At 43.5% G+C, this 12,648-nt stretch overlaps 1 protein-coding gene across 4 annotated transcripts in view; it reads right to left on the bottom strand.

Annotated features, from left to right (window-relative positions):
- LOC126547179 (cell division cycle and apoptosis regulator protein 1-like) overlaps positions 1 to 12,648 on the bottom strand; it is a 261,069-nt gene that overhangs the window by 129,573 nt on the left and 118,848 nt on the right. For 3 of the 4 annotated variants that reach the window (XM_050195056.3, XM_055062796.2, XM_055062797.2), the window contains 2 exons: positions 7,130 to 7,153; positions 1,814 to 2,071 (listed from right to left, as the gene is read on the bottom strand). In XM_050195056.3, the coding sequence (XP_050051013.1) occupies positions 1,814 to 2,071; positions 7,130 to 7,153 (282 nt within the window). The remainder of the gene's footprint in view (positions 1 to 1,813; positions 2,072 to 7,129; positions 7,154 to 12,648) is intronic. The other variant, XM_055062798.2, reaches the window with a different exon arrangement.

Raw genomic sequence — 12,648 nt, 5'->3', positions numbered from 1 at the left:
TCAGTGTTGTTGAACAGGAGGATGTCATCTGCAAACCGAAGGTTGCCGAGATACTTGCCGTTGATCCTCACTCCTAAGCCTTCCCAGTTTAATAGCTTAAATACTCCTTCCAAGCATGCAGTGAATAGCATTTGAGAGATTGTGTCTCCTTGTCTGACCCCTTTCTTTATAGCTATCTTCCTACTTTTCTCGTGTAGAATTGAAGTAGCTGTGATATCTCTGTAGATATTTGCCAAGATATTTACGTAAGCATCCTGTACTCCTTGATTACGTAATGCCTCTATGACTGCTGGTATCTCGACTAAATCAAATGCCTTTTCCTAATCTATGAAAGCTATATAGAGAGGCTGATTGTACTCTGCAGATTTCTCAATTACCTGATTGACGACATGGATGTGATCCATTGTAGAGTATCCCTTCCTGCAGCCTGCATGTTCCTTTGGTTGACTAAAGTCCAGTGGTGTCCTTATTCTATTGGAGATTATCTTGGTGAATATCTTAAATAATACTGGGAGTAAGGTAATGAGCCTACAATTTATCAATTCTTTAACTTCTCCCTTTTTGTGGATTAGTATAATGTTTGCATTCTTCCAGTTCTCTAGGACCCTTGAAGTCGATAGACACTTCGTATAGAGAGCTGGCAGTTTTTCAAGCATTATGTCTCCTCCATCTTTGATTTAATTGACTCTTATTCCATCTTCTCCTGCCGCTCTTCCTCAATTCATGTCTTGCAAGGGCCTCCTGACTTCATCGCTATTTATAGGAGGAGTTTCTGTATCCTGTTCATTACAGTTTCTAATGGAGGTATCCTGACTCCTCTGGGTACTGTACAGGTCAGTATAGAATTCTTCCTTTGCTATTACTATACCTTCCGAGATTGCTGATGATATTACCCTGCTTATCTTTCAGTGCATACATCTTGGTTTCTCCTATGCCAAGTTTCCTTCTCAGTGATTTCATGCTGTGTCCATTTTTTACGGCCTCCTTAGTCTTTCTTACATAATTTCGAATGTCCCTTGTTTTGTCCTTGTTGATCAGTTTTGACAGTTATGCGAATTCTATCCTATCTCTTGAGTTGGACACTTTCATTCTTTGTCGTTTCTTTATTAGGTCCTTTGTTACTTGGGAGAGCTTGCCTACTGGTTACCTTGGTGCCTTACCTCCCACTTCAATTGCTGCCTCTGAAGCCAGCCTAGTTACGGTTTCATTCATTACCTTTATGTAATCGTCATCTCTATGTTCTAAGGCTGCATATCTGTTTGCAAGTAACAGCCTGAATTGGTATGCTTTTACCCTTACCGAATCTAGGTTGGCCTGTTTCTTCCTGAAAAATTTTACTCGTTCTGTCTTCAAACTGAGGCGATTCGTAGATTTCATTAACATATTACCCCTGTACTTTACCCTACCTATCACTTCTACATCCTGCACTTTGCTGGGATCAGCCGGAAGTATGAAATCTATTTCATTTCGTGTTTCACCATTAGGGCTTTTCTAATGTACTAAAAGAAACTAACACATAGAAAAAGTTGGCCAAGTCACATTCAATGTGATTACTGTATCATAGAGCCTAAATTTACAAACAGGACAAAGAAGAGGCAACAACACTAGGCTGTCTTTGTCCTGTCTGTAAATGTGGGCTGTACGATACAGATATCATGAACCAAATCTTTCAAAACCGCTGCTGACACTGAACAAGACTTGCAAATCCCCTCCTTTGCAAAATCATTTGAACATGCAATAAATGCCCTTCAGTAAAGGCTAGAGAAAAAAAAATAATAAAAAAACCAGGTAATAAGAATACAGCACACTCAACTGCTCTAAGCAGACTGCAGGAATGTCCACCACATAGCGAGGCATCATTCGTGGTTTGCGCCGTGGTGGAGAGCCTCCACCACCTCGTCGGGGGGGTGACAAGGGATGCTTGCGAGCCAATGACGAAGTGCTGCTGCCATCATGGTCTTGGCCTGGCCCTCGATAGTCCCGATCAGGTGACTGTGCTGGACCCCGCAGATCTCGATCCCTTTCTCTGTCACGATCCCGATCTCTTGATCTAAGATCTCGAATGGGTGACCTAATGAAAGACAGTCAAATCAAATCACTGTCCATATGGCAAAATAGAAAGCAGTTAGTGCTACTCACACTGTTTTCTTTGCCTATCATTTGCAGAAGAATGACAACACAGAAAATAAAGACACTGTTTGCGAATTAAATGACTGAATATGTAGAAAGTTTCCCAGCTATCATTCACCAAACTTGAAAAGAAAGTGGAACCTTCTTTGCAGAACCAACTGTATGTTATTAGCAGCAATCCGAAGATGGACCCAGTATTTTTTGTACTGTTCCTAATTATTTAGTTTATGATGATTCATTAACTTTTACATTGCTTTAGAGCACATTCTGAAACAACAATTTTAATTACTTGTGGCGCGCTATTTCTTGCGTTATTCTTCCTTCCCATTTAAAAGAAAGTTCATGCCCTGCTTGCACATCGAAGGAGTGCTGGTCTCAAACATGAATGATGATGCAAAGGAACTACAATATGTGACCCACGACTGGCCTGGTGGTTGCCCTGCTTTGACAGGGCATCTACCTTGATATGACAGTCAAATTTATGCTAGCCTCGAGCATCGCATCAAAGCAAACAACCACTTGTGACAGCAGCAAGCAGACTGCCAAAACCAAGTTATCAAAAATCACAGCACAGGCTATCAATATGCTGCATAAGGCCAAACCGAACATGGACATGAATGTCGCAGCCACCTCAAAGGATTTTGGCATGTTTTTTTTTTAGATCAAAATGGTCTGACAGTGTGAAATTAGGTCATTTCCTGCATGTTTGAAAGCAGCACTGCTGCAGCACAGAAGTGGGAAGCCTGGTCAACTTTTACCATATTTTTGCACGTATAACCCGCCACCATGCATAACCAGCCCCCCTCCCACCCCCTCCTGTTAAAACATCACGACGAGTAGAAAAAAAGTGAAGGGAATAAAATTAGAAAACGAAAAAAATCCGCCCATATAACCCACGAAAATCACCGCATACAAACACTCTTAACTCTTTGCAAAGACAGTCTCCATTCATGAATGCATGACTCATCCACATCTTCAGCGAGCAGCTCTGTTCCTCGCCTCTTTGGTGATGTGGGCAAAGCTGGATTCACACGACTCACAGGATCGCGCACGAATCAGTCACATGACATGTGACGTGAATTGGATCTCTTCACAGGTAGTATTAAAATGACAGCGCGGACGGAGAAGCCCTTGTACGAGCATCGACAATGGAGCAAACACGACAGACAAAAATCTTTACAGTAACTCGGCTCTTCATCCTATGGTAAAGCACTTCGTACAGACTGAGGGAACGTCAAAAGAACAGGTAACATACACGTTTGCTGGCACTGCGTGCACTGTTAGCTAACTATTAAACACAAAATGGTGAATCGTAAAGAGGAGGAGAAAGGAGCTTCAACACACAGGGGTGGGATTCCCTAGGTGATAAAGAAACTCTCGAATGGTGAACCTTGCCATGAGATGTCGCTTCACAGCAGCATGGCGTGCCCTACCAAGAAGCCACACCTCAAGGCAAAATTCACATACAACCCGCACTCCGACATTACTGTTAAATTAAAAAAATTTTTGGTGCGAGTTATACATACAAACACACAATTAAACATTTTGCTGGCTTTCTTCTGAACATAAAAAGAAGAGCCACGTAAGAGATAGCATGCCACAAACAATCTGAGTTAGAAGGAAGGGGGTTATGCAAGCGAGGGGCCCTGATTTTTATTAGTCGTATCATAAGAAGCCACCAAACACTGACACCGAGGACAAGATAAGGGAAATTACTTGTGCTTAATAAATGAAATAAAGAAACGATAAATTAATGGAAATACACTTGACAACTTGCCGCAGGTGGGGAACGATCCCACAACCTTTGCATTACACGTGTGATGCTCTACCAATTGAGCTACCACGCCGCCGTTTCCCCATCCACTTTCTTGGGTATTTATGTTTCCTAGTAGAACCCTGGGAATGTTAGCCAGCGCCACCACTCACAAACCTTGGCGGCGGATGTGGAACATCTTTCTGCCGCAGGCGTCATGAGAATGTGATCTTTTTGGGTAAAGGCAACTGGTCAATAAACCCACACATGCTACCTGAAGGCACCAATGTTGCCGGATTCAAGGCCCTCGTTATTATGTTGTCCTTGGTGTCAGTGTTTGTTAGCTCCTTATCATAAAACAATTTAAATTGATGTTTCTGAAGGTTTTAAAACAGAGTATTGACATATCTGCCATAAGTACTATAATAATTGAAAGGTTAGGTAAATAATTAAACTACTTAATTTGGAGCAATACAAGTACTGGGCACTTTTTCGTTTCGCTACAAGCAACATAAACTTGGCTTCATCCACGAAGAAGACTTCGTTTCTTTTTAAGCTTGGTGCATGATAGCTGGGATACCCTGTACAAAAGAAGAGGTGTACATAAATATAAACAAGAGCTTAAATAATGTACTGTCCATAACAACAGATCTGAAAATCATTTTGGTACACATACAAAAATACTTTGAAAGATATACAGGTGTGCCAACTCGTCTGAAAAAGCAGTTCAATTGATGTCCTGCGGATTCAAGATTTGTGGAGAAACACATAGGTGGCTTAGAAGTTTATTATTGCCCTTAGAAACAGCCGCCCAGCTTGGAGCCTGTGCCCTGTCACAACGCCGACGATAGTGCGAGCTCTCATTGCAGCAATAGGCCTATCCAGTTTTCTTTCCAGCTGCATACATTGAGCTGGCAAATTTTAATGGCTTGTTTTCCGCAATCACTGCCGGGTTTAGCAATGTAGACACAGTTGAACTGGCCGAAGGGCAGTACACGTTCTCATGCACAAGTAAATTTACTTGCTGCCCTGTCTGTACAGTGGCCCGCACATTTTATGCTAACAGCTGGCAGAGAAAGAGAGAGGAAGAAATTAAATTCTGGGTGTTTAAGTGCCAAAACCACAATTTAATTATGAGGCACACCATAGTGAGGGACTCCGGATTAATTCTAAATACCTGGGGTTTTTAAAAAAGTGTGCACCCAATGCACGGTACACAGGAGTTTTTGCATTTCACCCCGGTTGAAATGTGGCCACAGCGGCCGAGATTCAATCCTGTGCACTCGGGCTTAGTAGCGCGTCATAGCCACTACACCACCACAGCAAGTTAAGGTAGGGGAGAGAGCCTGTTAAAAAGATGCGGCGAAGAGAGGAGGCCAGTAGTAGAAGAGAGCACTGTACAAAGCTAGGTGTGTCGCAGTGCAATGCTGGGACATCAGCTGGACGCTCCAAATGCACTGCAACATAGACAAGTAGGCACTCCTGTCTATCTTCCTCCATGACGATAAAACTGCCAACATGCTACCAGCACTTATAGAGACTGACAACCAATATTCATGGCGACAATTTCCTTTAACCCTTTCTGTACGGAAGGCGTGCTCAGCTTGTCAAGGGTTTATTTTCAGAAAATTCAGAAAATGATCCAAGCTGACCCATAAATGCTTGGCCCAATACAGAGCCCTAGATACGTCTTTGGCTCACTCATTTCAATGCATTTGTAGAAAACAACACCACATGGCGCGCAACGTTCAGCAAAGATGAATTCTTTAAGTGAAGGCTTGTTGTTGTGCCGGCTACACTCAACTTAAATATAGCAGCCCCCGTGGAAAGCACCAGTCTTTCAGCACGTGGTGTTGATACAGAAAGAAAATGTGTGCATTCTGAAACTTCATCGTCCTCAAGTGGAAGTAATGCAGAACTGGTATCAACCTACTCTGGTGAGTCATAGGCTCTCTATCTCAGCTCTGATGACAGTGACACCATGTTTCCATCTGTTGTATACAACAACAGAGCTCTGAGGATTGAGACGACAGAAGCTTTTTCTCGCTTTCATTCAGAAGCTGCCTTCATTCCGCTTGCTATATTATGCGAAAAAATTTTTTCTATTCTAGAACGCGAGTCCCAGAAGATGCTTGTGTACAGTGAAGCCAATCTTCTGTTACATGGTACTACAGCTTAGACTGCTTATAATGTAAGTCCCTAGAGTCATGAATTTGCGCCCTATAAGTGCCATCACACTATAAGCAAAACAAAATTTTTCGAAGGCATGTGTGTGCAAAACATGTACACCAAGCAGCTGCGTGTGTCAGGTAATCGAAGCATACGACTGGAACATGCCCTCACTTTTGTTAGCGATGTCGTTCCTCCATTTTCTTAGTGCCATACAGCTACTGCGAAGCATTTCACTGACTCTGCCCCAAACGCACCTTTGGCCGCCGACTCCCAATGAGACGGTGCTGGTTAGGCCTAGCGGGCGGGGGTGTCGGGTAGCATGTGATTACGGGAAGCTTGCCTTTGATATACGTTCATACCCATAGATGAATACACGTTGACCTGGCATGAGATCACACACACGGGCTGCACTAACAGCAGCGCGCATGAAGCGAATTTGTGGGTGATCAGGCAGCAATTACCTCACAAGCGTATAGTAAAAGTTTGTAGGTGCACGTACTGGTAGGAGTGGCGAAAGCTCACGTGTGGACAATGTTCCCCACTGCTAAATTTTGAGGACACAGTTTAAACTTTTTTTGCGGGACACAGTTTTATGTATCTTTTTTTTTTCGCACCTCCATTCCTCGTTTATTCGTTTGTTCCACTTCTCCTTTTCTGCATAGCCCTCCTAGCTCTCCACTTGGCCAGCACACCTCATTGAGAAGCGTGCTCGCTAACCTGCTTGTTTGTGGGGTTCCCGGGCAACCGCATTATAACCAGTACTTTGTCTTACGCAGCTGCACTATAAGCAGTATGCATACACATTGAGTTCAATGGGAAGATAAACGTGAGTCAGAAAAATCCGCATCATATCCGATCATGCACTGTAAGTGGTTACCTTATAAGAGGTCTCAGCAGTATAATTTTTATTATTTTAATTTTCAAATAAACTACGCCTTCTTTTTGTTCAAATTACAAGTGTGGATATGCTTTTTAGACATATCTAAATAGCTTCCACAAATAAAAAATACTATATTTAAAAAAAATTTCGGATTTATTACTATCCTTAAAGGGTTAATACAAAGGAAAGCTCACCGTCCAGAGTGCCCAATCCTGAAGCTGTAACGCAGAAAGCGTAAAAGTTTTTTTACAAGAATTTTCTCATACACGCCACCATGCAATGAAGGACGCCATGGTGGCAGCACCGTATGAAAATGTTGACCTTCTTTGCAATGTAATACGCATGAAAAAAAGTTCAAATGTCTATAAAATACACAAATGCATTTCTAAACACAAATTATGCTGCACTTCATAACACATAAGAGACATACAACCATCTGTTCTCACATGGTGAGGCTAGTATAATGCTAGTGCAAAATTCTACAGTTGAGCATCGCAACATGCTGCTATTCGAGACTGTGACAATTTAAAATGACAATTACTATTTAAATCACAAACATGTGTGATTCTGCCACTATGAAGCATGTCCTTTTCATTTTTACCAACATCGTATGACACATTCTGGTAAGTTGTCGATACCATTAAGGTTAGAGGTCAACTGAACTTGCTAATGACAGTTTATGACAACTCTGGGAATATGGGTTTTCTAACTCAGCCGTGGCCCTCGAAAAAGACACCGAGACCACAACATTCAAGGTTTAATCTTTTTCCCACGAAACCAGGCTATCTCTGATTGCTGAGCGTGCCGAGCGCGTGCCCGAGAGCTTGGACCGTGTCATGTACCACAGCCAATCATTCACCCAGCAGCCAGTGAGAGGTGCCCCGTACACCTTAAGAGAAAAATATTAGTAGTAGAATATAGAGCTAGAAGAGTAGCAGCCAACACAAATGTTGCAGCAACCACAATAAAGCCCCAACCACACACAGCTATCAGAATGTGTCAAAATATGCCCCATCATGTCTGGGTGCTTCGGGCATCAGGTGTGCAGAGCCTGTTGTGTGGCAACACTGGGAGCTACCACTGGCAAATATTTACCAGCATGATATAGGTGGCCTGCCCACGTGATGCGACCTCACATGAGCACGGTAAGCCAACATCACTTCTGGAACGAGTTAAGCATAGTCAGCACAGGGGCACAGCCATCACTGATGTTTGATGCTACGTCGATGCCCAGCCCAAGTGATGTGTGATGCTACGCTGAAGCCAAAGCCACTACAGGTTCTACCAAAGTTGCAGCGATCACATTAAGTGGCAGTTGAATAGGAGTGCCTTAATGTCTTTAAAAAGGAAAAAAAAAATTATAAATCAACTTGCTTGAGTGTCATTTTGAAGATGCTGCTTTACATGGCAACTCAAAATCTTTCAACATGGCGCTCTGGCATCTTTTCTCCAAACGGCTGCAACACAATGAAATGCAATATGTGCTAGTACATCCTGATGGCTGTGTATGGTCAGAGCTTAATAGAGGCACAGTCACTTTAATGGGACTGGCAAGCATGGCAAAAGTTAACTCATTTGCAGAATATCTGACAGTAGTGCTGTCTCAATGTTTAAACTGGCCATCGCATGGACTTTTTAAGAATGTTTCAAGGTTTCCTTTCTAGACCATAAAAATTACACAAACAGCAACACAGAGAAAACAAATGAACTTGATGTTTGCTCAACACTGCACAACTACTTGATAAGCTTGTGTGAATATTCAATATGTTTGAATATTCAATCTAATATTATGCCGAATATGGCATTCTATATTCCCTTCGTCTTGAATTTCAGTATTCACAGTTTTCAATTGACACAAATGAACATACAATCTTTTTCCACGTATAAGCTGCAAACCCAAACACCACACCGCGGAGAGAAATAAACTCCGCATGTATAACCAGCAGATATAACTGCATACAACTTCAAAATCTTTGCTAAAGCAGTCTCCATTCGTGGATGCACAAATTGTCCACATCGCATATTTCGCCGGCAGCTCTGGTCTGCCCTTCTTCAGCAATGCTGATGATGGAGAACTTTGCACTAAAGCTGGTTTCATGGCATCGCAGGCCGCATTGACGTGAAACCACACCTCAATGCGAAATTTGCACTGTGTTGTAAATTTTTACTGCTAAGATTTTTACCTCAAGTATAAATGACAGCTTCGTTTTGGTCCGTAAGTGACATCGAATAGCTCATAGGCCATAAGACAAGGCAAATTCGTTTAGCGTCGCCTACTGGTTTCTGCACATGCCCGATTATTCACAGATATTATTTAAACATATCTATGAATAGATTTGCGGCAACACAGCATTAGACTATAATTTTGGTGGCCAACACCCGGCGAACGATGCTGGTTAGGCCTAACAGCCAAGGCAGGAGCAGGGATGGACGCAGAACTGTGGCAGAAAGTTTGGTGCTCATCGGTGATCAGTCCACAGACTATGCGCACGAGCAGCACTGAGGACTGCAAAAGCAGCAAGTGTGCCCACCACGTTCATCTGTGTGCTTGCAGAATGGAACAAGTTAAGCTAATGTGCAGCCGGAAAACATCCAAGCTGAATTTGTGCACCACAGCATAAACCATAGTGCAGTTAAGGTTGCACTTCACAGCATCACGACGGCGCACGACAGGTGAACGCAAAATGGTCTCGCGGTTTTACCCAACAAAAAATTTGAAGTACACTCTTAAACGAAATTACACCCTTTGGGCTGTATATTGCCACAGAACAATAATAGTCATCTGTCTTGTCCGCATTTCCTTTCTTTAACACTGCGACCCTGGTACTTCCAAGTCATGAACGGCATGCGCATTTTCAGTATGACAGAGCATTCTCGACAGGAAAATAGCAGGCGCAGAATTTTCAAGAAAGGAAACGCAAGCAAGGCAGATGATTAGTGTTGAGTGGCAAATATACACCCCAAAGGGTGTACACTTCCCTAAGAGTGTAGAATGAAGCACAACAGTGAGAAAGAGCTTGTAAGCAAATTTTCTCTGCTGCTAGAGTGTTAAGAAATGTTCAACTTGAATTTTTGAATAAAAATATCCGATCGAGAGCCCTTCGAAAATAAACCGACTCCAGAGATGAACCTGTTCCACTTTATTTTTATTTTTTTGAAGAACCAACTTTTCTTAGATCAACATCTGGCTCTTGTGTCAAGGTTTTATGCAAATTCCACAATTATTCGAACTATTCACTTTGAATACCCATGCCCCAAGAGACGCACGAACTCCTTTAGTATAAGAGAGTGCAAGGTTTCCTAAGGGAGTTGAACCTTCGAAGTGCAGATATATATTATTCAATATATTTGATGCAAAAAACATACAACTTGTTAAAAATAATGTGCGCTCACTAAACATAGTAGTGCTGACAGTGACTCTAGCCACCCTGTACTTACCCGTGTGTTTCGTTGCTGCCTGGCAAGTAGGCTCTGCATTCTGCGACTCGAACTGCTGCTACCTATATACTCAAATCGCAACATTTCATGGATGGTGACCTTGTGAGCTTTCCTTTTGTTGTGTATACTGTGCCAGTGTCAGTCATGAGTGACCACACCGACCACTGCACGGCTGGCATGATAAAGGCTACGTTTACATGAACCAGAAACGAGCGGGTCGAGTAAAAAATCGGGTTGACTGATCCCAACGTGACCAAGTTTACATGAACTTGCTTCAGATGAAGTTGGACAATGACGGCACACAGCGTCAAGCCGAGACATCCAATGTGTTTCAACTGTGCTTCCAGTTTCTGCTGCCGTCTACATGGGTCTTATCGCTACAAAGACATTGCACTGCACAGTGCTTGTCCTGGCCTTGTCCTGATACTATTCCAGCTACTGGGACCTAAATCGTGACATAACAGTGGTTTTGCGCAAGTCTCGGCGCTGACAGACCAGACCCGTCCGCGTTTACATGCACACTGCAAATGGGTCGGGCTGGGTCAACCTACCCCAAGCAGTCGGGCATACTGAGCCTGACTTGACACTTGTTCAGCTCAACTGGCAGCGTTTACACGAACTCAACCGGCATATTCCAGCTTGACAAATCAACTCGACCTGATTCTGTTTTCATGTAAGTGCCCTGAAAGACGAGAAAAACATGGCACCAAGCGCCCTAGGTCGAGAGTATTGTGCAGCAGCAAGTATAACTGTGGCTGAATTTTGCTCAAACTTTTAATTCAATAGAAATGTTATAAACACAGGCAACATTAATTTTAATGGAAATAATAATTAAATTTACAGTTTTACAACAACCAGTATGGGCACGATAGTGCGTGCTTCATCCACTGAGGGGGATCGCTAATTTTCCTTGACCAAAAGCTCCATTGAATTCCCTTAGTGGAAGGGCAACCGTCTGACACTGAGTGTGCATCTCCCTCATTAAAAGGCGTTTGCGGGTGCCCGTGTGACAGGGGCAGAAATTATCTAACACTAATTACTATTTTCTTTGACTTCGCTTCGAACCAGAAAATTTATATTCACATAGGGAAATCAACTTCCGGTTCGGATGCGAGAGCACGTTTATTCCTGGCACTCCGACTCTCTTTGACAGTTACATGTGCTGTTCGCGTTTAACCTTCTTCTGTCGCACATCCTCTTCATCGGTGTCGCATCGGCCATGCATCGAGACAAGCCTCGAAAAGATGCGTTGCATGTTGGTCGTTTTACGGCCACTTTTATGCACCAGTGGGCAGCCTTGCTAAACCTAATGCACGGCCACAGCTGCATTGATGACCGAGCCTAGATCATCGAAGCTACCTATATCTGATCACCATGAACAACACCAGGGACAATCAGCTTTGACGACGCCAACCGAACACTGAAGCGAGGAAGCGGCTACGCAGCGTCCTTGACGCCCGCCCAATGGGGAAGCATGGGACATGTCTACTGACTTTTGAAGGATGCCATCCCCATAACACCGTCGTGTATTACGGATGCATTACCAGAGTTTCGATTTACGAACCTAAAAGCATCATGTGTAATTGCTGTCATCGCTTTGGTTATAAAAAGGATGTCTGCCCGAACAAAGTGGTACGTACTACATGCGGCAAGACACACGAAGATAGCAGTACCGGCGATGAATGCACGCACAGGTGCCCCAACTGTGAAGAAGAAGGTCACACGGCAACTGACCTGAAGTGCCCAGCTAAACTGAAGTCCGACACAAAAATTGCTAACCAGTCGTAGAAGGCACGGCGCACCGATCGAGAAGCCGCAGTAGAATTGTCCAGTCTCATAACGTTATATCTACGCAGCAGCTACTTGAGCACGAAAACATCTCAACGCAGCCATGTACCATTAAGGAAGCAGTGAACAAGATTGTTTCAAAGAACTGCGCATAACCAACAGCGGGAGGAAACGGCTGCAACCTCAACTACGCAGCAGCGCTCAAGCGAACTCAACCAAGTGGAGACAAACTGGCGAACTCTTCACCTTATACCACACTGATGGTACCTTCACCATTGCAGCTGGTCGATACATTGAAAGACAGTGTAGAAGGGCAGAACTCGCACGACAGAACACCGAACTGCGGCAGAAACCACAAGAGAATGAAAAAAGGCAAGCAGCACTGCTCGAATGGCTTCGTGCCTAGCAACAGCAGCAGCCATGCAATCTGCAGGAGCTCATTAAAATGCAACAGCCGCTACTACCACACAGCAGACAGACTTGCCTC

The sequence above is a fragment of the Dermacentor andersoni genome, chromosome 1 (genome assembly GCF_023375885.2).
Source record: "Dermacentor andersoni chromosome 1, qqDerAnde1_hic_scaffold, whole genome shotgun sequence".
NCBI lineage: Eukaryota > Metazoa > Arthropoda > Arachnida > Ixodida > Ixodidae > Dermacentor > Dermacentor andersoni.
The sequence above is the reverse complement of the archived record's forward strand: the minus strand, read 5'-3'. Positions and strand labels throughout refer to the sequence as shown.